Source organism: Struthio camelus, chromosome 6 (assembly GCF_040807025.1).
Source record: "Struthio camelus isolate bStrCam1 chromosome 6, bStrCam1.hap1, whole genome shotgun sequence".
NCBI lineage: Eukaryota > Metazoa > Chordata > Aves > Struthioniformes > Struthionidae > Struthio > Struthio camelus.
The window spans coordinates 23,806,063-23,829,318 of NC_090947.1; the positions used below are offsets into that span (position 1 = coordinate 23,806,063).

At 38.5% G+C, this 23,256-nt stretch overlaps 1 protein-coding gene across 5 annotated transcripts in view; it reads right to left on the reverse strand.

The window, feature by feature from the left end:
• The window catches only part of LOC104138362 (collagen alpha-1(XXVIII) chain), a 43,510-nt gene extending 21,521 nt beyond the window's left edge, over window positions 1–21,989 (reverse strand). For 3 of the 5 annotated variants that reach the window (XM_009665938.2, XM_009665930.2, XM_009665918.2), the window contains exons 1-15: window positions 21,886–21,989; window positions 15,025–15,152; window positions 13,879–14,052; window positions 12,540–13,108; window positions 10,853–10,873; window positions 9,313–9,372; window positions 7,951–8,004; window positions 7,605–7,649; window positions 6,628–6,654; window positions 6,309–6,353; window positions 5,621–5,665; window positions 4,922–4,975; window positions 3,465–3,533; window positions 2,726–2,794; window positions 827–895 (exon numbers count right to left, since the gene is read on the reverse strand). In XM_009665938.2, coding sequence (XP_009664233.1) covers window positions 827–895; window positions 2,726–2,794; window positions 3,465–3,533; window positions 4,922–4,975; window positions 5,621–5,665; window positions 6,309–6,353; window positions 6,628–6,654; window positions 7,605–7,649; window positions 7,951–8,004; window positions 9,313–9,372; window positions 10,853–10,873; window positions 12,540–13,108; window positions 13,879–14,035 — 1,284 coding nt within the window. In that variant the 5' untranslated portion in view covers window positions 14,036–14,052; window positions 15,025–15,152; window positions 21,886–21,989. Of the gene's footprint in view, window positions 1–826; window positions 896–2,725; window positions 2,795–3,464; window positions 3,534–4,921; window positions 4,976–5,620; window positions 5,666–6,308; window positions 6,354–6,627; window positions 6,655–7,604; window positions 7,650–7,950; window positions 8,005–9,312; window positions 9,373–10,852; window positions 10,874–12,523; window positions 13,109–13,878; window positions 14,053–15,024; window positions 15,212–21,885 lie in introns of those variants that run through there. The other 2 variants (XM_068948676.1, XM_068948675.1) reach the window with 2 other exon arrangements.
• Between the last annotated feature and the right edge of the window lie 1,267 nt (window positions 21,990–23,256).

The window sequence follows — 23,256 nt, forward strand, 5'->3', positions numbered from 1 at the left end:
AATGAAACAGTTAAGAAATAAGTTCCATTTGCAACAGTGATAATCAGGAAAAAGCTACATAGAAGACCACGGAGACAATCTGTTTCAGAGCAGACACTAGAAATTAGGAGACTCCTGCTGAATCTCATGTCTAGATTATTGTGTCACTAATGCCATTTATCTGTTTAGCTCATGTACATGCTGTGTCACTTTGTTATTGTAACCAAAGGTCAAATAAAAAAAAGCTCAGCCCAGGAGTTTGTTTTCAGCAAGCAGCAAAAGATGAGAGCTAGTGAGTCCATCCGTCTAGGTATGACTGCTACTATCATTACTTTCCACTGTATCTGGAAATTAGTAACAGCAACTACCTTTTCCCACAAACTGAATTCAGACTTTTGCTAAACTGCATAAACCAGTGGCCAAGATTTTTTTGAAGCTTAGAAGCCTATCTTAAATGAGATCAAAGATACCTATATAAAAACATTTAGAAAACACCAAAAAAGACAATTTTTTCACCAGAGGAATCACTTTTGTAATTGCTTATGTAAAGTGAGATACTCGAGGCTGTTTTAAAATTAAAACTGGAATTCTTTCCAGGCTTAGGTCCTGCAAATCAAGTGTCAGAGGAATTAAATATTGGCTTTACAGGCACCAAAGGCTAGCTCTGCCTAGAGGTCATGTTTGGATCAACTGATTTCTGTGAAATTATACTGGATTAATTCATGCTAAATTTTATTATTAATTTTGTAAGGTAATTTCTCAGATTCCCTTTTCTGTTATGAACTTGTTTTGGTATGCACTCATTTAATGGTGACACTCTGGTCTTAGATCCCTTCTATTGCTGTACCTTTGCTCCTGGAAGCCCTTCTCCTGGTGAACCTCTTTCTCCTTGAACACCCTGTGGTCCTTGAGGCCCCTGTTAACATAAGTTTAAAATGGCCTAGAATATATATTAGTCATTCAAATCAACAGCAACATATTCTGTAGCATTGTTAGTTGTAAGCATGTCTTTGAGGTGTGTAGTTATAACCTGTTAAAAATAACACAGTAATATGATATTCACAGTGAATTAATGAAGAGCATTCTGGCCTGCAGCTATAACAAGGCATACAAGATTACTTTTCTGGTTACTTATGAATCTTAGATTACATAGTTTAAAATCCCTTCCTTTATACTTTTAAAATCTTAACTCCCTAAACTCCACTTTGGTTTACCAATTGTTACTAATCCTTATTAATATATCAGTATAATCATTAGATATAGGCAGAAGCAGATTAAAGGCCGTGCAGAATAGAACTGAAGAAGGTCTAGCTGTAGAGAGATTTGTCTGCAATTATCAAAGAGAATAATGGCATGCCTTTTTCTTTTTGAAAATGCAACTGATAGAAGCACAAGGATATTCAGACAACCCAACTCTGCACTAAAAGCAGGTCGAAAATCTGTGCGTATTGAGCCTGCTTCACAGTGTTTTCCTGCATCTGTTTGTTTCTCAGCTCTGTTCCTTGAGATTGCACCTACATCACAGAATGGCAGTAGATTTCACTCTGTAGAGCCTAAGTATGCTTGAAAGTGGTCCTGTGCACAGCTTTAGAATTATACTGTATTCTTAGGTAAAGGTAACTGCACTGAGTTCAACCATAAAAAAAAAACCAAACTTCTTTGAAGCAAATACACATTTAAAGTAAATTAAAAAAATTGCTAATAAACTTTTTCAATTCAGAATCTCTTGATAGGATAGTACAGCTGTTGTAGCTAACAGAGATGCACATCGCAGGCACTTCTTTCCCCACGAAGTGGCTCTTTTGTCTATGCTGTTGTTCAAGAGACTCGGGAAGCACCACTGCCCCATTTTGACTGACTGTCACCACTGATCTAATTAGTAATGCGCTTTTCTTTGAGAGTCCTTCAATAAGAATAACTCATTCCTCTCTAGTAGTGTATTTTCAAACAGGATTGAGATCAGTCAGTTCTGTCACCAAACCATCTTTCTGTTTTTTATGGAAGAACTGAGGAACCTCAAATTTTGATTATTACAGATCTTTTCTTGCCAGTGGTGAAAAGCTACCTGTGAAAAAACTGGAGAGAATTCCCCTCATGGTTGCAGTAAGGCTCTTTTGTCCAATTGAAGAGAATTCAGTCTGCCGTACTGTAGGTAACTCACTAAAAGGTGCTGACTGGCATTTTGAAAAAAAGGGACCATAAAATTGGCATACTGATTTTCTAAATTATCTCTAATATGTTGAGTAACTGTCAAGAGGAGGAAGGTATTACTGTTCAAATTATATCATCTGGGACCACTTACACAACCTGAATGTCTTCAGGGAGGTTGTTTAACTACGATTGTTTGTGATGTTACAATGGTTGAAATGGAATCTCTCCCTCAAATGCATGCTGATGCAAATGCTCAAAGGGTACTGAAAAGCAGTCAGCTAAGAAGTTAGAAGTTGTAGTTTTGAATATATTGGGACAGATTTGTTTATACATTTATTTGATTTTGTGTAAGGTGTCACTTTTCATAGCAAGTTTGGAGACTAAGATAATTAGAAAATATAAGGAATTGGAAACGTTCCCTCTTTGTTGAGGAAAATGAAAGTCAGATAACTTTATATAAAAGAGAGTGAGAATTAGTGGAAGGAAGAAAAGAGATGGTATAATTTAACTCACATATATCCCTTTTAACAGGGGAACAATGAGAGGTTTTTCTTTCTGTCCCTTCTCCCCCTCGCCGATTAACAAAAAGACTTACCAGAAGTCCTGGCTCACCAACTCCGGGTGGGCCCATAGGGCCTGGTCTTCCTGTCAAGCCGGTGTCACCCTGCAAACAAAGATATGTTTTGAAAATTCCTGATTTGGGTTTTTGTATGTGTGCAGCATGTAACAATGCATCAAACATCCTTTGCTTGGACTATTTAATGTATGAGAATACAGGAATGGCAGAGAAAATCCTAGTAGCCTCAGACTCACGCAGCATGCAAGACTAAACAGACACTGAATGGATGCCGTTTCACAGCATTAGGGTACAGCATCTTCTGTATATGAGATAAGATAATGCTGAATCAAAAGGGTTAATTATTCTCAGTATATTCCAAGTATATTATATACCTGTTATTGTCCTCTTCCAAGAAGTCAGCATTTCCCTCATAGTGTTTGTTTTCTTTATGCCAGTAATCCGAGCCAGCAAGCATATTTTTCACAGGACAATTTTTGTTTAAGACTGTATATGTATTAATACTCAGCCACACACTCCTTGGATTGAGTTATGTCAGCTGTAAAAACTATGGTAAAAATGTACTTTAAAGTACATACTTTAAAATGTACTTTTTTCAGTTTTGACCAACATCCAAAATACCTTTCCAGTATCATAAAAACAGCATTTGGGGTCTTAAAGTTTCTCATAATCAATATCAAGTATATTATCTCAGCTACCTCATTCTTTGTTCTTATCCTAAAATACATATAATATAGAAGATGATGGCTGCTTGTACCTTTGGGCCTGGCAGTCCTATTCCAGTCTCTCCAGGCAAGCCAGGTGGCCCAGGGAGACCTCTTTCACCCTTTCCAAAAAATAAAAAAAGAAACAAATCTGCTTATAAACTGGTGTTTAGGAAAATCAGTTCAACTCATTTTGTTGAAAGAGAATAGGTTTTGAAGTTCATTTTTTGTATATCCTGCGTATTTTAGCCCACTGGAATTGCCTTACACAGCACTTCATCTGTTTCCTCTTTCAGTGCTTCAAAATTCCTTTTATTAAGAGCATAGGTATTTCCCATACAAAGTGATACCAGACAAAAATGGAAACAATTATTGTTTCATGTGGTATATGACAGGTTTTCACATCTAACTTCTGTAGCCTATTCCTCACTGTTGTTCAGTAGGCTCTCATACACTCTAAATACAGCGCAACAGCACCAAAAGAGATAATGTTCTTTACAAATTAGAGGTGATTAGGTATCATCTAAAATTGGTATTGTATTTTGCATTAACAATTAATGCAATACTTGATTTTAAAATAAGTAGTAGCATTCATTTTCGAAGTTTTCTCAGCAACAATATTCCTTTTGGTAGCTGAAGAACCCATTAGCCTTAACTGAATTATTCAGTTTCAATTTTTTTCTGAGAAGCAAAATGTAATTGTGGTCTCTTAATGAAGTTAACAGTTCCCATAATTGTCTTTAATACCCAGTATATCCAATTATATTTGTATTTCCTGTTAAGCTAGTACTATAGAGAGAAAAGGCAGCATAGAAACTCGTGTGCACACGGAAGGACTCAAGTCATCTCCATTGGTATACCTGGAATTTACAATGGTATAAATGAGAAGTAAACCCAGCAAAGCCTTAGGATTTATTAAATGTAAATCATATGTTTTACCAAAAAAAAAACAAATTGATGTTTACAAAGGGGACATGATCTTGCAGGCAACTCCTTGGCCCATCTTCAGAGGGCCCATTACAAGACTATGTCCTGAATTGCACTCCTCCTGGTGACTTTTAGATATCTTTTGCTGAGTGTGAGTAAACAGTGGAACTAGTGATTTTCAGCCCTAGGATTCTTCTAGAGAATGTATGGTTTCAAGAGAAGCGTTTACGTTTGAGATCCCAAGCAGAATTTTTGCTAGGCACTTTGGGAAAAAACATTTTTAAATTGAGAACTGAACAAATATGATACTACATTGCTGCTAAATAATATTCTATGATGCTGCCATATTTTAAGTGTTTATGAAAGAAGAATGGAATAAGATTTGGACCTGAATCCAATACCGAGAGCAAATGAATAACTTCCTCAGGATACGAAGAGTCTATGATTTGCTAGCGATGTAACATTCGGCTACATCCCCTACGAGAAGGGTATGGAGTATTAAAAAAAAAAAAAGCATTATTGTTGAGAAGCTATATTTATGCCCTTTAACATTAAAAAGGAAGAGAAATAATGCAGTTCTTGCCTTTGATCCTTGCAGGCCTTCAGGACCTGTTTCTCCAGTTTGTCCTTGTGGACCCTGTTAAAACAGAAGTGGTTTTAATGAGACTTTTACAAGTTTCAGAACAATGGCAGTTTGAAAAATGATCTCTAATTTGCTGTAGTCTACATGAAATTTTGAGTTACAAACACTTTTAAATATTATTCAAGCTCTGCTTTCAGATAACTGTATAGATCCAGCTACTCAGCTTCCCCAGGTTTGATCAGCAGGGAAGATAATTTGGCTCTCCTTTTATTTGAATACAATAAAAGGTTATGTACGGTCAAGAATCACCAAAACGTCTCTGAGGGGCTAAATGTCTTGGCCTACAATCAGAATATTGGGATGGAAAGAGAGTAGAGGAAAGTACTTCCATGTACTTCTTCTGTGAGATAACAAAAGATAGTTAAACATTGTGAATGGGAAATGAGTGATTTTGTTTTTAATTGAACTGTATTTGCTGTGATCTTTGAGGCTGAATGAATTGTACGAAGGATTTAATTGTTCAGGCTCCAAATTCTTGTTAATGTTGCAGTTTAGGAAAGTATGCTTTGGATGCTTTGAATTCACCGGCTCAAGAACTGTATGAAAGTTGTGATCAGATACGATTTCAGAGCTTTAAACCCCAGGAAACTAGGTACAGTTGGAGTGGGTTTTTTTTCCTGTTTGTTTGGGTTTTTTCACCTGTAGCCCTCTTGTTCCTCGGGGGCCAACTGGTCCTTCAGGACCCTGAAAGGTAAGTGGAAAAAAAAAAAGGGTACATTTATGTATACTTAAATGTGGTCAGAACCACTTTTACTGTCTTTTTACCATGGGATGTTATTTAGATATCTTTATACTAAAATAAAAAAAATCAAGAGAAGCACAGCAGTCAGCAAGTATTGAATAAATACTTTTAAAATGGACTGTGGTAATCAAAATGCAGAGTAAGAATGAACAGAGTTAAATATTAAGGACTGAAACTCCCAGATAAAATTCTGCATTTGTTTCATTCAACATATTCACAGCAATTAGACACCAAATCTTGAAGATTAGTGTTAGAATTAGAAACCTTAATTTCATTTTCCCTGCTCATTCCCTCTGCTTGCTACTTGGAGACCTCTCCTGCTTCTAGGAAAGTCAGCTAGAGTTTTACCATTGCTTTAAGTAGGCTTTTAGAGAAATCACATTAAATTATAGAAGGAGCTGAGAAAGTTCCTGAAAATGGTATCTTTACTCACTTCTTTTTTTAAAACTGGGAGCTGTTATCTCCTTCAACCTGAGAAGTAATATTTGCCTTAAATCTATCACTATGGTTATTATTCAGGCAAGTGTAGTTTATCTGTAGTTTAACAGTGTTTCCTGAAAGCATAACAACTTTGTGGCTACTTACTCTGTCTCCTTTTATCCCTGGGATTCCACATTCACCTCTTTCACCCTTAAAAGAAATAGTAATAAATATTTATGGGATATATTGAGCATTTCATCTCTATTCATTAGGTGCTTTCATTGAAACATGTGACCTAAATGATGTACTGTAGCTATGGTACTGAAGTTCATTGGGAAAGGGACCCATTTTCAGTTAGAGCTTGTGTAGCCGGTAAGATGATGCCATTGTTCATCACTAGCATTCACTAGATTTATGGCAATATACATACTAATAATAACATAAAGTATCAATATGTAACAGAAGTTTTGACTAAAAGTAGTACCTTCTCTCCTTTATATCCAGATTTCCCCTGGAAAAATAAAAAAGCAAAACAGGTTGTAAGGATATATCACCCTGATGTAAGCATGTGAGTATTTATGCTATTAAACAATATGTAACCCCATACTCTCTTTAGAAAAACAGCATTTCAGGTTCTACTGAACAGTTAGGCAGAAAACTGGATTCTGATAAACATGGCAGTATGACTGTAAATACTACAGCTGATAAATGCTGTTATACGTGCAAACAAATCTTACGGAAGTATCATTTTAGACTGGGATTTTTATTATGTAAAGCAGATCAACTACAGTTAATATTTCTGTCTTAGTGGGAAGCATACTAAAATAAGATGCCAGGAAAAAAGGATGACTAACTAAAAAGGAGGTACTGACTGAGGAGGGTATACAGAATGAATAAGAAAAAATGGAGTAGAATGATTAATGTGCAGATGAATCCAGAATCAGGCACTAAGGGGCTGATTCTGCAGTTATGTCCTATGTGTATTCTGTTCAGCTGTATTTTTACTATTACACACTGGTCCCTAACATTCAAGATGGGATTATAAACTTTGCTTCCTATGAGGAAACATGGTGCTACATCCTGTTTGAAGATAAAGTCTCTATTTGCCAAGTGAAACATTTAAACTGAACCATAGAAAGGCAGGCAGAGTGTCAGCTACTGTATTGTTCTTAGATTATTATATCAGACCTCTCCCACTTTTAAGATGGACTCTGTATTAGCAGAGAGTACTTTTTAGATCGCTCTTACAAGTAGGAATTATTCCCTTTCTTTAAGCAATGGTAATGTTTTGTGTTCTTCTAGTTCTTACCTGGAATCGTTACCTGGTTAAAAAAAATACTTTGCTATTATAAAGTTTGTTGTTGTTGTTGTTGTAAAAAACATGGTATTTTTCCTTAAAGTAAATAAACACTGCTGACTGGAGAAAAATGAGGGTTTTTTGTTTTGTTTTGGTTTTTTTACCTCTATTCCATCTCTTCCTGGGATTCCATTAAGGCCTGGCTCCCCCTGTGAATAATCCAACATCAAAATTAGTCAAATCAGGAAGAGGTAGTATTGTCCTGTTTATCTCAGTAGATATCTGAATGTAGTATAGGAAACATCCTAGCTCCGTCTTTTTATACTCTAATGAATCTATATGTCAAATATAAGAATTTTCTTTGTAAAGAATCTTAATCTTTACTACAGCAAAAAGGTGTAGATGAAATTTCAGAAATCCATAGATGCCCCTACAAGGGCACTATTAGGATAGTCTTTCTGTATTGACAAAGTACTGAATGTTTTTCCCGAATCTTAAAAATGACATCACCTTTGCTCCTTTCAGGCCTGGAGCTCCATCATCTCCAGTGCGACCCTTTTTACCCTGGAAATAGCAAAAAAATTCTTTTAATATATGTTAGTCAAATAATTTTATTTGACAATATAGAGAGTATGCTTTTTACATTTAGTTATTTGCTTTCTGTGGATTTATTTTTAAAAAAGCTCTGTAATTACTATAACCTTGAAATAGAATTTCTGGGAGCAGCAGGACCAGCTCAGATAGACAACTAGTTTTCTCTTTCTCTTTGTTATTTAGGCCAAAAAAAGTTATGGTCTCCTCAGAAGAAAAGAGATGATCAGATGTTTTTCTAGCTACCCAGGTTGTCAGATGAGTATGAGTTTTTTCTGAACACTTAGGTGTGTGCTTTTGTGTGAGATACTTGCATTCTCCAAGTAAAGACATCTAATTATAAATTATAATATATAATTATAGATATAATATATAATTATATCTATATATCTATAGATATAGATATAGATATATAATATATATATATAATATCTAAATGAAATGACTCTGTGCACACAAATGAATGCACGTTCAATTAAATTAAAATGTGCTGTATTGTGCAGGGTAATACAAGCATGTATATCTGTTTAGAGCAGGTCAAACCTGAGAATGGGCAGATCTGCAGGGTTCTGTTTCAAACTGACACTGTCCCTCCAACCGCGGGCAAGCAAGGTCTGCAAGGTGCAGAGGTGCCCTAGTTTAACATTAGGGATACAATATCAGACTGTTCCACTCCAAGAGTCCTTTTTGAAACATAAACTCTAAAGTTTAGATCACCAAGCCTTGTATGAAGCAATCCTTTAGATTTGCTCAGGGCTTGTAGTTGTAAGGCTATTCTGAAAGAAAACAGCCTATTTTACCCTCTTTACAAGTCCTTTCTTGTCTCGATTGGCTGTTCCTAATTTCCCACCCTCTTGCTGTCTCTTGCTTTCAGAGAGCATCTCAGCTATTACTGCTTCTAAGTTGGGGCTAGTTAGATCCATGTGGTCCGGTTGCCTGATTGGAAAAGGTGTATTACTGTTCTGTACAGGGAAGTTGCTCCTTCCTGCCTTTTCAACTGCCATGGCTAAAGGGATGGCCTCACCAGATCATAAACCATACTGTTCTTTTTTTCAGAGGGAATGTCTCATTGCAGTCTCAGTTCTCTCTGTGCATTTCCTATTGCCCTGACTTTTCTATGCAATGTAACAACTGAGGAATATGTATTGAAGCTTTAACTTTTATTTCTCAAGATTTAGGTTCAGGTAATTTCCTGAAAAATGTCAACAATGAAATAAATCTTGGCTTATACTGTATAGCAATCATCAATGAAAATGAAAAAGAGAAATGACAGCGACTTACAGCAGGGCCAGGAAGACCTCTTTCCCCTTTCTCACAGTTACATATAGTGGCCTGAGAACACTTTGAATGAAAATAGTTAAAATCAGCACATTTTGATGGAAAAGAGAGAAAACATCAACATTGCTTTTAAGTTCCTGTAGGGCTACTCCAAATGCGTCAGGGAATGTCGTACAGTCAGTTACGTTTACACATTTTACAGAAATCTTTTTAGTGTCAATTTATCACTTATCAGGAATATGGCCTCCCACACTCCATCCAAAAATCCATATCATACTAATCCTGAAATTTCAGTCATCTTGATAATGGCTTTACCTCCAAATTCCTCATGACATCGCTTTATTATATGCTGTGTGTCTGTGATTGTAGAATACTGATCCTACTACTAGTCACTATAAAGATAACCAGAACAAGGGGGTAAGAAAGACATCTTATATCCTTATTCCACTTTATTCTGCTGCATGCAGGATAAATTATGGCCTAGCCCTAGTGTGATCAATAAACAAAAGTTTTTATGCATGTATACTTTTATCTAGTGAATGCAATTCATTTTAGTAGTTTCTAGTTTTTCTTCTCTTTTATCTATACAGCCATGTGTCCCAGTGAGACATAATGATTGTGTGTAGTTATGCTGTTATACTAAGATTTTTTTGAAACTTGAAAACCACTGCATAACACAAAGACTGTACAGGCTCTGGGGTTGTTTTTGGAGGAGGAATGGGGAATGTTGTTTTTATTTTTGGTTATATTCTTTCTTTAGTAAACCTCCACTCAACTGGAAGACTTCTAGAAATGAAGAGTTTAAACATCACTGTTACCTGAATGTCCCAGTTATTGTAATATGTCTTCCAAGGACAACCCTGAATATCATATTACTTCAGGATTTATTCTGACAGAGAAAAATCAACATGCCAGTGGAAATGAGTGAAAATCAAAATGCTTCAGTTCTGCAGACATTCATACTTCTTAGTAGTTTCCTTGAGCTGTTCATCAAAATGGCCTCTACCTGAAGTGATCATACGTTAAGTAGGCCTGAGATCTCTAAAAGAAGAGTAAACTTTCGTCCCCAAAAATGGCAGGCAGACTTAGAATGGCTGCAGTAAGGGTGACACATTGTGGAGATATGGGAAAGTATGGAACTTAGTTCCAGTTTCTCCCCTTTTTTAGCTCTTTTATATAGGAAGAGCATTTAAGGCTAGAACTGCACCACATTCAACTCAGTGCCTTGTTTTCTTGTTCTCTGAGTCTGTTAGATGACTTTCTGAGACATATCAGCAAATTCTTGACAGCCTGATTACTCACGTTGTTCTTTTTCAGGTTTGAGAATCATGAGGAAAAGTAAATGAAATTAGAATGGCAAATTAAAGCTCTGTCCTGCAAATACAACAGCATATAGTTTGACTTGTGGGCCATCCCGCTGAATTGAATATATTAATAACTCCCTGAGCTATCAGTTTCCTTGAATTTTGTTTCCATAGAGTAGTCTATGTCCATAAGAACATGTTAAGCAGTGGGTTTGTACCCCCCCCCCCCAAATACTTACCTCTTCTTCAGCCAGATCTTCCTGTGAAGACAGATATTGAAAACAACATTAGAAACATAAGGTCATGATCCTGCTCTACAGGAAGAGCACTGAAAGGTGTTACAATTATTTGTTTCAGCAGCTAGTTAATTAAATTAATTAAAATATTAATTAATATTAATTAAGCTTTAATTTCTGAAAACATTTATACCAATCTCTCCATTCCAAACAATAATTTCAATCATTTCAATTCCTATTACAGATGGTTGACACAACTCACTGATTCTCCTTGTCTAGCCACAATTTGATAAATTTACGATGGTAAACAGAGCTAAGACAACATAGTTAGCTAGGCAGATAGGACCAATACACCCAAGAACAATACTTTTTCCAAAGTGCTGAATAATATATGCACCCTTGGAAGAATGAATGATGCATACTCTGCACTTAAGAAAATCAGATGATCTTCTATGCATACTGTTAGGCAAACACAAAATGAGAACAATGAGAACACCTTAGAAAAGTTTCAACCTTGAGCATATTTCCCTTTGATCATATGAAGTAATAACCATCAAGTTAGCCTTTTTTAAAATAAGATCTGTACAGCTGAAACACCCACATGTAATACATTCCTCTTACCTTTCACAACTGGTGCAGCCTCTGACAAGACATACATGCTTTGATGATTGTATGCAGTACACGTGTCTCTAATCCATTTAATTATGGCAGTTTACAAACAATTATTTGAAGCAGATAGCAGCGTCATTTTTAAAAGAAAGCACCTGATGATGGCTGCCAGTTAGGAACAGGTAAAATAAACAGGTAAAATAAAGTGTCCTTGGTCACTTGAGAGGCGATTGTTGTGATATAGAAAGGAATAATAATAGCAGAGAAGATGGGAAGGCTGATAGGCAGCCAAACCAGTGTAGAGGAGCACGCTGTTAAAGTGACAGGCAGACAGGACAGCCAGATTGTATACATGCTGTTGTGTTTGAGATGGCTCAGGTGTCAGTTTCACTGCAAAAGTCTCCTGGTCATTGCTCATATTCTCTCTGTACATGGTCAAATCAGGACTTTATCTACAACTTGTGTCACCAGATATATAGTAGCCTAGGTTAGGGGATAGCTTTATTCTCCTTGATTGGCAGGGAATGTTTTTTAAATCAAGGTCACATGCTGAAAAGAGGCACACACAACTTCCAGCCCAACTTACACCTTTCTTCCCCATTATGTGGTAGATTTTCCATGGCAATTTAAAGATATCTGTGACCAAGTTCAGACTTGATCTAAATAGACATATGTCCTTTAATGTCTACAAATCTATTTTTACTTCTGCAAGACCTGCATCTTTTTTGGTACAAGGGCTAATGTTGCATTCCTTACTTGCCGCAGATGGAAGCACTAGGGTGTTAAATAATGCTTCTTTTAAGAAAGGAGCTTTAAAATATCTTTCTTAGAGGAATAAAACAGATAAAAATAACTTCCCAACAGATCTGACTCAAATTCCGTTCTCAGCTTCAATATTTTGGTTGGCAAGATCTGCAGGGTGGAAAAGGGAGAGAAAAGAAACCAGTGCTTTAGCACAGTGGTTTTATTAATACGTGGACTTCAGCGCTTAATAGCATTAGCATTTAACAATATTGGGATTAAGACAGTTTTTTTTACCTGTATTACTCTAAATAATTTCCAAACCTTTCTCCATACATACCATTTCTTTGAGAACCTTCTCCACAGTTCCTTTGTCCTGGAGGTTGAAAACGAACCTGGTTGCTGGGACGCTGGCCAGGAGCCGGAGCTTGGCAGCATTGCCAACCTCCTCAGCTACTCTGGTCATTCCCATTGTGAAGAACACAATTCCTTGGTGTTTAGCATCAGCTGTAGCTGCAAAGATATCTGGGTTTCTTGGATGGTCTACTCCATCAGTGAAGAGCATAGTTACTTTCACACTGCCCGGAGTCCCTTCAGTCATGTAGAGCTGTGTGAGGTTAGTTATAGCGTAAGTTGTGTAGGTGCCATGACCTATGTAGGTGATGGGAGCAATGTGGGATTTGAATGCTTCAGGACCTTTCCAGTCACGGAAAGTTTGCTCTATGAAAACAGTGCTGCTGTACTGGAGTAAGGCCATCCTCCAGCTGAGACTACGTCCAGAACTAAGCTGCAAACCTTTCATTCTATCGACTGTTTCCAATACAAATTTTTTCTGTTGTTCGTGATTATAGTCCTTAGCACTTTCAGAGCTGTCCAGTAAAAAAGCTATTTCCAGAATGCAGTCTTCATCTAGAATAAATAGGTAGGTAAGTGAGTTGAGTGACTTCATACTAAATCTCATTCTACCCTTATATGTATTTTAGGATTCAAAAGTGGGAGTGCAATGGCTGAAGTTTTAGAAAACATCTGTGTGAGTCCCTGCTGAAGGTAGGGCATATACAGGCTGAGGAAGTTCCTCCAGAGCAGATGCCCCAGGGAATAAGAGACTCCTAAAGGTGAGATAATTTCATGAAATGAGGAATTCATTCTGTCCTCTTGCCTGGTATTTCACTGAATATCCTACCGGGATGGGGACTGTGAAGGTGGGAGTAATCTACAGGAAGATGAGTCTTATTGAGTAAGACGCTAGAATGGGAGTTGATAGAGCTAGATTTTGTCCCTGTCACTGACACTTACATCCAGTGACATATAAATTTCCAAGAGCAAGATCTGCACTAGTGTACATTGGAGAATGTTATTCCTGAACTACTGATGATATTACTTCTATACAAATAAAGTTATATGGGCTATTATTCTTGCAGTGACAGTAACAGGCGACCAGCCAACAAAAAGACCCCACAAGTAATAAAGGACTCTTCTGAAATACACAAAGAGGGGAGGGAGAGGAAGAGAAGAAAAAGATGAAAGTGCAAAAATAAGGCAAGGGAAAATGTAGGAAGAGGCAAGTCTTGCTGAACATAAGCAGTATCTTAGAGTGCAAGTTAGCCATGTAGTCCAGAATCTGAATAAATGAATCAAGGAAGAAAAACCCAAACCTGTTTTAAAATAGAAATATTCACCTTGATCACTTTGGCTGGGATATTTTTCTACTGTATTTGACAGAATATGTTTAGGTTTTGGTCTTCTCAATCCGTATCTTTTTCCTTCCCTGAGATTTTGTGCTAAAAACTCATGATGTTCAAGTATCCACAAAAGCCACCAGAATCTGAAGAACATTGTTTGTTTTTTGTTCCCTGAACAACACAAAATAGAACAATACATGACTTTGCAGTACAAGGACAATAAAGCATCGGTCAGCTTTGCTTCTCTGACAGGTTGTGTAATTCGCTGTATTTTAAAATATAATCCCTAAAAAAAGAGCTGTTTTTGTTTTGTTTTGATAAGGGCTTCTCCAAAATATGTAATAAATAATAAATAGAGACATGTTGGAGTGTTTTTCAGGCATAGTGCGTATAGGTCTAGCACCTAAGAGACTGGAGACAGCCATTTTACAAACAGTTCTCTCTTGCTGTCTGGCATTGTTTGTCCAACCAACACTTCTCAGACAGCTTAGCCAGGGCTGTGCCCGTATGGAAGCAGCTGAATCCCAAAAGAAATTCACAGAGGTGTTGTTTTAAAACTGCTTTGCTCACAGCTGGCTGGGAAAGGAGAAGGAAGCACGGAGGCAGACCTGAGTTTGTTTCCCCTGTAGTACTCTACTTAAGAAGTGAGGGATGTGCCTCCTTCTCCCACCTCGTGACAAGTCCCTTATCCTTGGCTGTCCTACAGAAGAATGGTTATGGCCCAAGGGTGCTGTCCAGGCATGAATGCATGTGCTGTGAGACCCTGGGGACATGCGAGCACAGAGTGCTGAGCCCAGGTTCGGCAGATCCCTATAGGCAAGACTTGTTCCTTCTGCAGCGACTGAGCTATTTGTCCTGGGCTCCCAGGTATGTCTGGAGCTCATGGGCTGCTCAGGTACCAACAAGTTCATCCTGCCCCGCTTCTGTTTCACTGTCCGCTCCCTGCAAGCTATTCCCAGGTAGACACAGCATGTAAAAAGGGCAGCTCAGTGGCAAGAACAAACCTGCCACGACTGTGCTCTCTCTGAGCATCTCTTGGAGAGCTGCCTAACACAGCCGTTTCTGCAAGGCTTCTCAGCTCTGGCTAGTTTAGGGCAGGAGTTCTGGTGGCTGTGGACAGAGAGGGGACAGCGGGGTCCTTACCTTGCTGCTCCGAAGCAAGAGGCTCTGCGGAGATGGAGGACGCTTCCCTGGGCTCCCTGGCAGCACAGTTGTCCTCCCTGTGCTGGCTGCTCCGTGAGGAAAGGAGGGAGAAGCAAGGCTGCAAGCTCCTGTGGGAATCGGTGTCAAGTGTCAGGAGGCGCCAGCAGAGAGAGGCATGGAGAAAGGGGAAGAACAGTACTCCTCACTCCCCCTTCTAGCTACCCACCCACTCTTCTCCTCCTCTCCAGACTACACGCATGCAACCTGGGTTCACTTTCCCCACAGTCATCCCCACACATAAATCCCTGTCCATATTGGCACATGTATACCACTGTCCTATTCTCACCCCAGAACACCTTCCTACCACCCGTCCAGTCATGTTCACTCTGCTCTCCCATCACCACCATACACCTTTCACCCCCATCCTTCTGCACATCTGTCACAATTTGGCAAGGCAGCTTTCAGTACTGGCTGTCATGTTTTCAACATTGTCACAGTGGTTCATGTCTGTAGGATGCCTTTCCGACCTAAATGAATCTCCCCATAATGAGGGATTCCTGTTATCGCTGCAGTAGAGGGATTTTTACTGTCCCATGGACTGCGCCAGTGGAAATTCCAGTTGCTGGTGGGATTGCCCAGGATGAAGAAGTCAAAGAAGAGAGACCAGTCAGAAAGCAGTACGTAGTTTCTCCAGGATTGACTAAGTGGCTCACCCACCCTTTCAAAAATTGTAAGACAGAGATTCTGGCACACAGCACAGTGAAAATGGAAGAGGCTTGTTTCTGCTCCACAGCATATGAATAATCGCTATCCACATTTCCATTTTGCTTTTCTTCTTAAGAATTCTGGAGGCAGAAGTCTATTCCTATGGTGAACTATCACACTGGTATGCATTGCTAGCCATGAAATGGTAACAAGGTTTGTGTGGTTAGGTTTGGGAGATTTCTTAAAGTATGTGATGCCTAGATGAATTCTATGCACTACCAGATACCATACAAACTGCCTGATTTTTGCATGTGCTCAGTCCCAGAAGTTCCTCCACAAGTGAGTGATAGCCTAAACCTCTTAAACCTAAGATGCCATCGAAACCTAAGTTAGGTGGCTATGGATCCTGAGGGCTATCTCTACTACCAGTGATGGCAGCTTGTCACCAATTTTTCAAACTCAAACATCCTCAGCAAGCTTTTGCATTAGGAACAAGCATATTAAACAAAAAGGTTTCCACAGAAACATATAATCATTATTTTGTGGGCCCATCTTTTTCCACCTGCATGCACTCCAAAAGGACCCAGCGCTAACCCCTGTCCTCCTTTCCTTCCACCAGCTCAGCCCACTTCCCACATGACAGTTACAGCCAAGGAGACCACGAGGGCTCTAGGAAAAGGAAGCAGCTGTGGCTCCAAATTAAATAGGTGAGAAAAATTGGTGTGAGACAGCTGACTGCAGAAGCCACTTGCTGTGGTTCTAACTCTGTTTTATAGTCTTCATCTTTACCAGTAGTTAGTGCTAAATCAGTGAACTAGGATGGCTGAAGTGCACCTCTCTATGCTGTGTTGGCTGCTCCTCTTCACCCAAGCTAAAACCTGCTCAGATATAGCTATCTGTGCTACACAGTTACACCTCAGAAATAATATTGTTTCAAGGCTCAAGGTTGTAAGAGTCATGGTTATTTCTATTCATCCACTTTTATTTTCCTATGCTTATACTGACATATGTAGTTTTTAGTTAAGGGTGAGGAATGAAAATGCAATCTTTTGCCCTTTAGGGAATAAAATAATACAGTGTTTAACTGAAATAGATATAATAAATCTCACATAGCCCCTAAATCTTATTGAGAAAAAAATGTAATTCTAGCAAGAAAAAGCATGTTAACTATGATTGAGATTTTGCGCCTTTCAGAAGCAAAACATTGTCATCCTTTCATTTTCATTGCTAATTCCTACCTGAAAACATAGCTGGCAAATAATTTCTTAATTAAATAACTGTTTTGCTTGTATGTTTAGCAGCACGCTCTTGGCTTCAGGGTGTTTTCTTCTATTAATGAATGATGTTTACCCTTAGGACAAATTTTTTTTTGGCCAGGTGCAACTTTGAAAGCTTAGTGGGGCCTCCACAGTTTTATAGCTGACTGCGTAGGATGCATGGTATTATTCTGTCCAGAATTCCAGGTATGTGACATACCTTACAGTTCGCTTCTAGACTTGCAGACTCCTGAGGTTGTACTGTTCTCAATGCTTGCACTTTGCTTATGATGGCAGTTCATCAAAACCTAAATGATGTCAATTTAATGCCAATGGGTGCCATTGATGCTTCTGAGGTAAATCTTAAAAGTAAAAGCTAACAGTAAGCTTTCTTGTCTTATATACTACAAACTTTAACATAAATTAGCACCAAGTGAGTATTTAACATTTTTCATGGCATTTTACACAGTATATATTTCACCATATATATTTTTAAAAGGAATAAGTGTCTTAAAAGCGATTATTAGGAACATTTATGCTCTTATTTAAGTGTTATAAAGTTACTGCTAGAATTTGATGAGCACCCAATCCAGTTATTTTTTGTAAAAAAATTTAAAAAGCTTCATATTTTATCTTGAAGAATCTATACTTTGGATGCTCAAGCATGCAATTACATCTCTTTTCCCTGGTATCTAAACTTATCTATATATCTTTGACATCTCTGGGAGATGACACTACACACTTACATATTTTACTTAGTCAGCTAAGTGGGGCCCAGCTACCTAAGCTCACATATACTTCCAACAAAATGGTAGTAGCTGGCATTAAGACTGGTAATCTCTGCAGGAGTTGAAGCTTGAAATGAATATAAAGGCTATGTTACACTTGCACCCACTGAGGCTTAGGTCAGAGATATTATTGTTGATTTTTTCCATTAGTTTTTGAAATCCAAGAGTTCTCAGATTTCTAATCTCAATATTTCAACCTGTGAAACGAGGCCTAACAGCTTTTTCTAAGAATAAGAGGTATATAAGGTGTATTTAAAAACACAGCTAAATAGACTAGGGTCAATCAAAAGGAATTCCTTATCATTTTAGAACTGTGAGGAGAAACACGATGAAGAAAGAGGCATTATTTCCTCAAGTGTGTTTAAGCACTATTCAAAAGGGAAGCAGAAGAGATATTGCCCTCCTTTGTTGCTGCCATTACCACTGTATAGGTGGTGAAAGCTTCAGAGCTACATGAGGTTGCAAGACCACTTTGAAGGGACACTGAAGGAAGAGCTGGGGCTTGGAGATGCCAGTTGCTGTTGGGTAGAGTGACTTCTTGTAGCAGCAGCAGCCTTCACTACCACTTCCCAATGGGCAGAAGTAGCAGCAAACTTGACTCTTCAGTACTTATTGTTCTGGCTATCTGTCCTTCGTCTGTCCCACCCATCTGTCTGTGTGTACATCTCTTACAGATTCCTCTGGCTCTGTAACTGATTAATCCACAGGTTAGCAAAATTCAGTACATTTCTGAGAACCCCTAGATCATTTCTGTTAAACTGGATTAACTAATGTCTTCTAGCTGGGTATCACATCATTAGAATCTGACATTACCCTGACTGGTCCTTCTTCAGGTGCCTGATAAATCTGCAAAAGGACTGCAGACAGGAGTAGCAGCGAGGCAGCATAGTTGGCAAAATACCGTCTGAATATTTCCATGTGCTAAAGGAGTAATCTACAATCAGGGATGCTGGGTTTTGGGAGCAGTATGAAGCAGACAGAACATGCCTCTGATTTTCTTCTGCTCTGGTAGTAGATTTTACTCCTAAATAATTTGATAAAATGCCTCTGAAATGTTTCCATTTTTTTTTTGATACTTCAATGTGAATAATGCACATATCTTATCTACTGTGAACTGTTAAAAATACCTGCATTTCACAAAATCTTCTTCTAGTGTTTCATTGCCTCAGGACAGTCTTGACCATTTAACCTGTATGTATCATGCTGTAATGGTATTCCAACAGCATTTGTATCGTTATACAATACATGTAAGTACATGACCAAAGTGCCCAGAGAGAAAAAGAAAGCCACATGACTTGGACTAGTAATGACAGTATACCTTTTACAATATTTTGCATCCTGATATTAAAGAGCAATGTTATAAAGAATGTGAGTCACAGTCCCATAGGTTGTATTACATCTATGAATTTTAGGAAAAAGAGTTGATGAAATACTCAAAGTAATTGAATGTGAAAATTAAAAAAAATCAAAACTAACTACTGAAGACTGTATATGAAGAAAGATAACATGGAAACCTGTATTTTACCTTTTGACTGCAAAGTATACTTCAGGCTGAATAGTCAGCTGAGTAAGTACAGTAAGTCTTGAGAAATTATCTTTTATTTGCCAACTGTTGTGGCTGGAACTTTTAAATTTTTAAATATGGACATATGTTGTGTGACAAAAGCGGATTGTTCTATATGAAAAATTATGTCTTAATGGAACATACCTATAAAAACCTATCATGAGCTCTTGGCCTAAGTGAAGTTAGTGGCGGAACTCCCCTGATTGCAGTAAGGCCAGGATTTTATCTTTGCTTTTAGGTACAAAACTTGAGTAGGAAGTCTGAAAGAGCTGATCAAAGCAAATCAGCTTTATTTTGTTTACTTCTAAACATAATGTCTCAGAAAACGCTGCAAGCGAGGTCTCTGATGTCGAAACGTTGCTCTTTGTGGAACTCCCAGCAGATTTTAATGACTTCCAGCAGATTTTTTGTGACTAGCGTGGTAAACATGGCCTCCTCCTTTGTAGCTAGTGCGAACCTTGTTCTCCATTTCCTCCTTCTATAACATTTTGCAGGAAGTATAGCCAGACAACTTATAACTCTGAAGAGGATACAAGAGACAAGGCTGTCTTCAGTACTTTCCCATTGTGTCTCTATACAGCATACCCAAAAGGTCACTCTGAGCATTTCGGTGGTAAGTAAATTTTCATAATAGGCTTGGGTGTAATATCAATGTCACTAGCTTTTGTTTTGAAGATATTTACTTTTTTTTTTAATTATAGTAGTTTTCCTTTGATTTTTAGTTTCCCTCAGTAAGAAATATTTTCTGCCTTAGGATCTCAGTATGTAAACACATGTATACATGAGTAACAGTCATTTTCAAAAGTATTTGTGGCATTCAGCCTAACAAGAGTATAAAAGGTTATAAATACAACAGTACAAATACATTTTTAAGGTGCCGAGTAATTTGACTGAACATTTGATAATAAATAATGAATATTTAACTAGATCTAGAGTATCCATCAAATAAAAACAAAATGAAATCTTAAAGATTTGATTTGCTATGTTGGCACCAACAAAAAAAGTACTTAGACAGGTAATTATTTTGAGCTTGCAGTTGCATGTCAATTGCTTCTTATTGTAAAGTATGCTTTGCAGAACTATTTTCTTCCACTTACCTTAATTCAACAGCATGATAACTGTAATTAGCAATACCAGATTCTGCTTACACTATTCCTTTTTTAATATAGTAATTACATTTTTAGGAATGGAAAGCCCATGTATTATGCAATAAAAAGCAATAAACTTGCAATAAAAAGCAAATGCTTTAATCCCACCTAACGCATTTGGGGAAGACATTGCCTAACAATTGCAAAAAGGAATTAGACTGTGCTGGAAGTATGCTTAGCAAGTTAAAGCATGTTGCTGTACATAGTACACAATATTTTGCAAATGAAAACCATAAAGATTTGGCAGAAAAGGCCAAGTTCCATACAGATCTAACGTTGTGATCCTTTTAATATTGGGAATAGATTTTGTCTTTCAGATAGGTGATATTTTATAGTGTTATAACAAGACCAACATTTATCTTATGAGCAATTATGCATTTTTGCTGGTAGAATTCTAAATTTGTATAAATGTCAGAACTTGCATCTTTGGCATATGGATTTTTTTAAGCATTTAAAAACTATACATTAGACTCCTTGAGCTCACACCAGTATCTTGCTAGTAGACTACATTTCAGGAGGCTGAGTGCACTAATAGGCCTTAACAGCCCTGAGCAGCCTCACCTGGGATGCCCCCATGTCCTGCCTAGGCCTCCTGACCCCATTTCGCCCAGGCAGTCTCTGCCTTAGTGATGCCGTAGCAGAGCCCGTCTCCAGCTTTACCCTGCTGACCTGGACCCTGACCTGGCCTGTGGGCCAATGCCTGTCCCCGCAGAGGTGCCTGATGCCTAGGGCTGCCCTGCTGCCACAGGGAGCCGCTGCCAGCCCCCACTGTGCCTTGGTGGGAGAACTGATGCTACCAGTGTTTGCAGCTCCGTGTGAATGCTGGTAAATGTTCATAGCTCTTCACAAAAATACTCTAGGTGAGCCTTTGTATGATGAATTTATGTAGTGGTAAGTGAGGCCTAATGAGGCCTAATTATGCAGTGTTTGCTTATGATTCAACACTTGGCTTCTGGAGTTGAGGGTAGGTCTTCAGCTGATTATAGGCTGGCAAAACTCTACCTCATGCTGAGCTTTTAAAAAGGTGAACACATTTAAACATGCTTGTAAATGCAAACTTGGAAAATGAAAATAACATAGAACTGCTTCTGTGGAATTGTTTTAAGAGGATAGCTCTCGATTCATTCATTTTAAATAATTTAAACAATTTTTAAAGAGTGCCTGCAGCATGGTACCTAGATGTACGTTTCTACATGTAGTTACATTTTAGCTGCACTGAGAGTCTGTAATATTGCTGGTAAGTGCTTGATGAAATGCAGTTATTAAATGGTACCGCACAGATAGAGCTGACAGCAGTAGACTGCTGTCAGTGTTTAATCCTGTCTATTCTTAAATATGTGGAGCGCTGAGCCAGCTAAATCTTGCTGTTTAGCCTTCAAAAATGTGTTTAATCTCAGTACCTGATTTGTATCGGAATGTTCTAAGACTCCTCTTAGTCGGTCGTGGAGGCCCGTTACCCCCCGAAGGGGGTTTGGGGCACGGAACGCGGCCAACGCGCTGCCGCGAGGCATCCTGGGGCTTGTAGTTCCCTGGCGCGCCGTGGTCGAAGCAATGCATGCCGGGAAGCGCAGTTTCCCGCCCCGCCTGGCGGCCGGCTCGGCGGCCGTGGCGGCTGGGCCTCGGGCCTTCCTCGCGGCTCCCTGCGTGACGGGGAGCGGGGGCTGCTCAGCGGTCGGCCTCCACTGCTCCGCTCCAAAGGAAGTGGAGAAAAAGATGTCTTAAATGCAAAGCCTGGTTGCCAGTTTCCTTCTGAGTTGGCCCGTAGAGCTGAAATTGCTGCAGCACCTCCGCATACGCAGAGCTGCTCTTCTGAGGACAAGGAGCTTGGCTCTTCAGCAGTCACTGGAACGGCCCTCTGAGCTCAGGGGGCAGAAGTCCATTAATCGGAAAATGTTCTGAGCGATGGAGAAGATAAATCCTCTAATGCATGGGACAAAAGGGCTAGTGGCTTTCTGTAGTAGGGTTCCTACTATAGAGTTGATTTACAAAATACAAAATTGCTTAGGCAATCTGATACGGTCCTAAAATCCTCTATAACAGCACAGGAATACACTTTTCAGTATGAAGTTGAGGGAGGAAGGCAGGCAGGCAGTGCTTTTTAAATGTTTAAATATTAGCAAAACTGGTATAACACTTCGGGTGCAACTAAACGAGGATTTTTGTAGTGAAGAAAAGCATTGATAAGGTAAGAATAGGTTCATGGAAGAACATTAATACTTTTTTTTACCCAGCAACTTGTTAAAGTGAGCTTTAAACCTTGCTATCTAGTCTAGTAAAAATCTGGGTAGGTATTAATTTCTGGATATCAGAACTACTGTAGAAATCAAGATACTAATGATGATAGGGTTTACTTCAACAATATTCTTGTTTCAATAATAACTTTTCTTATTTATATTAGGTTTGCAGCTATCAATGCTGAGGTTCTTGAAATCAAAGAAATGTGGTGAGCAAGTTTTAGGCTTGTTAGCTCCATATGCCAGAGGAGAGAAAAATGGGTAAGGCTCTTTCATATGATAAACTGATATATCCTCTTTCTTTAACGATACAAAAAAAATTTCAGTCCATTTTAAGTAAAATTTAAAATGGAATGGCATGTCTTTACCAGTATGTAAGCCAAACATTAAATAATCTATATAAGCACAACTTGAAGAAGAGGTCTCACCTATACCTTCTTTTTCGTGATTAGAAACACAAGCTACCAAGAAGCCTGAAGGCTAGCATGACTTTAGGTACTCTTAATTGCCACATGATAGTTGAACGTGAGTATCTAC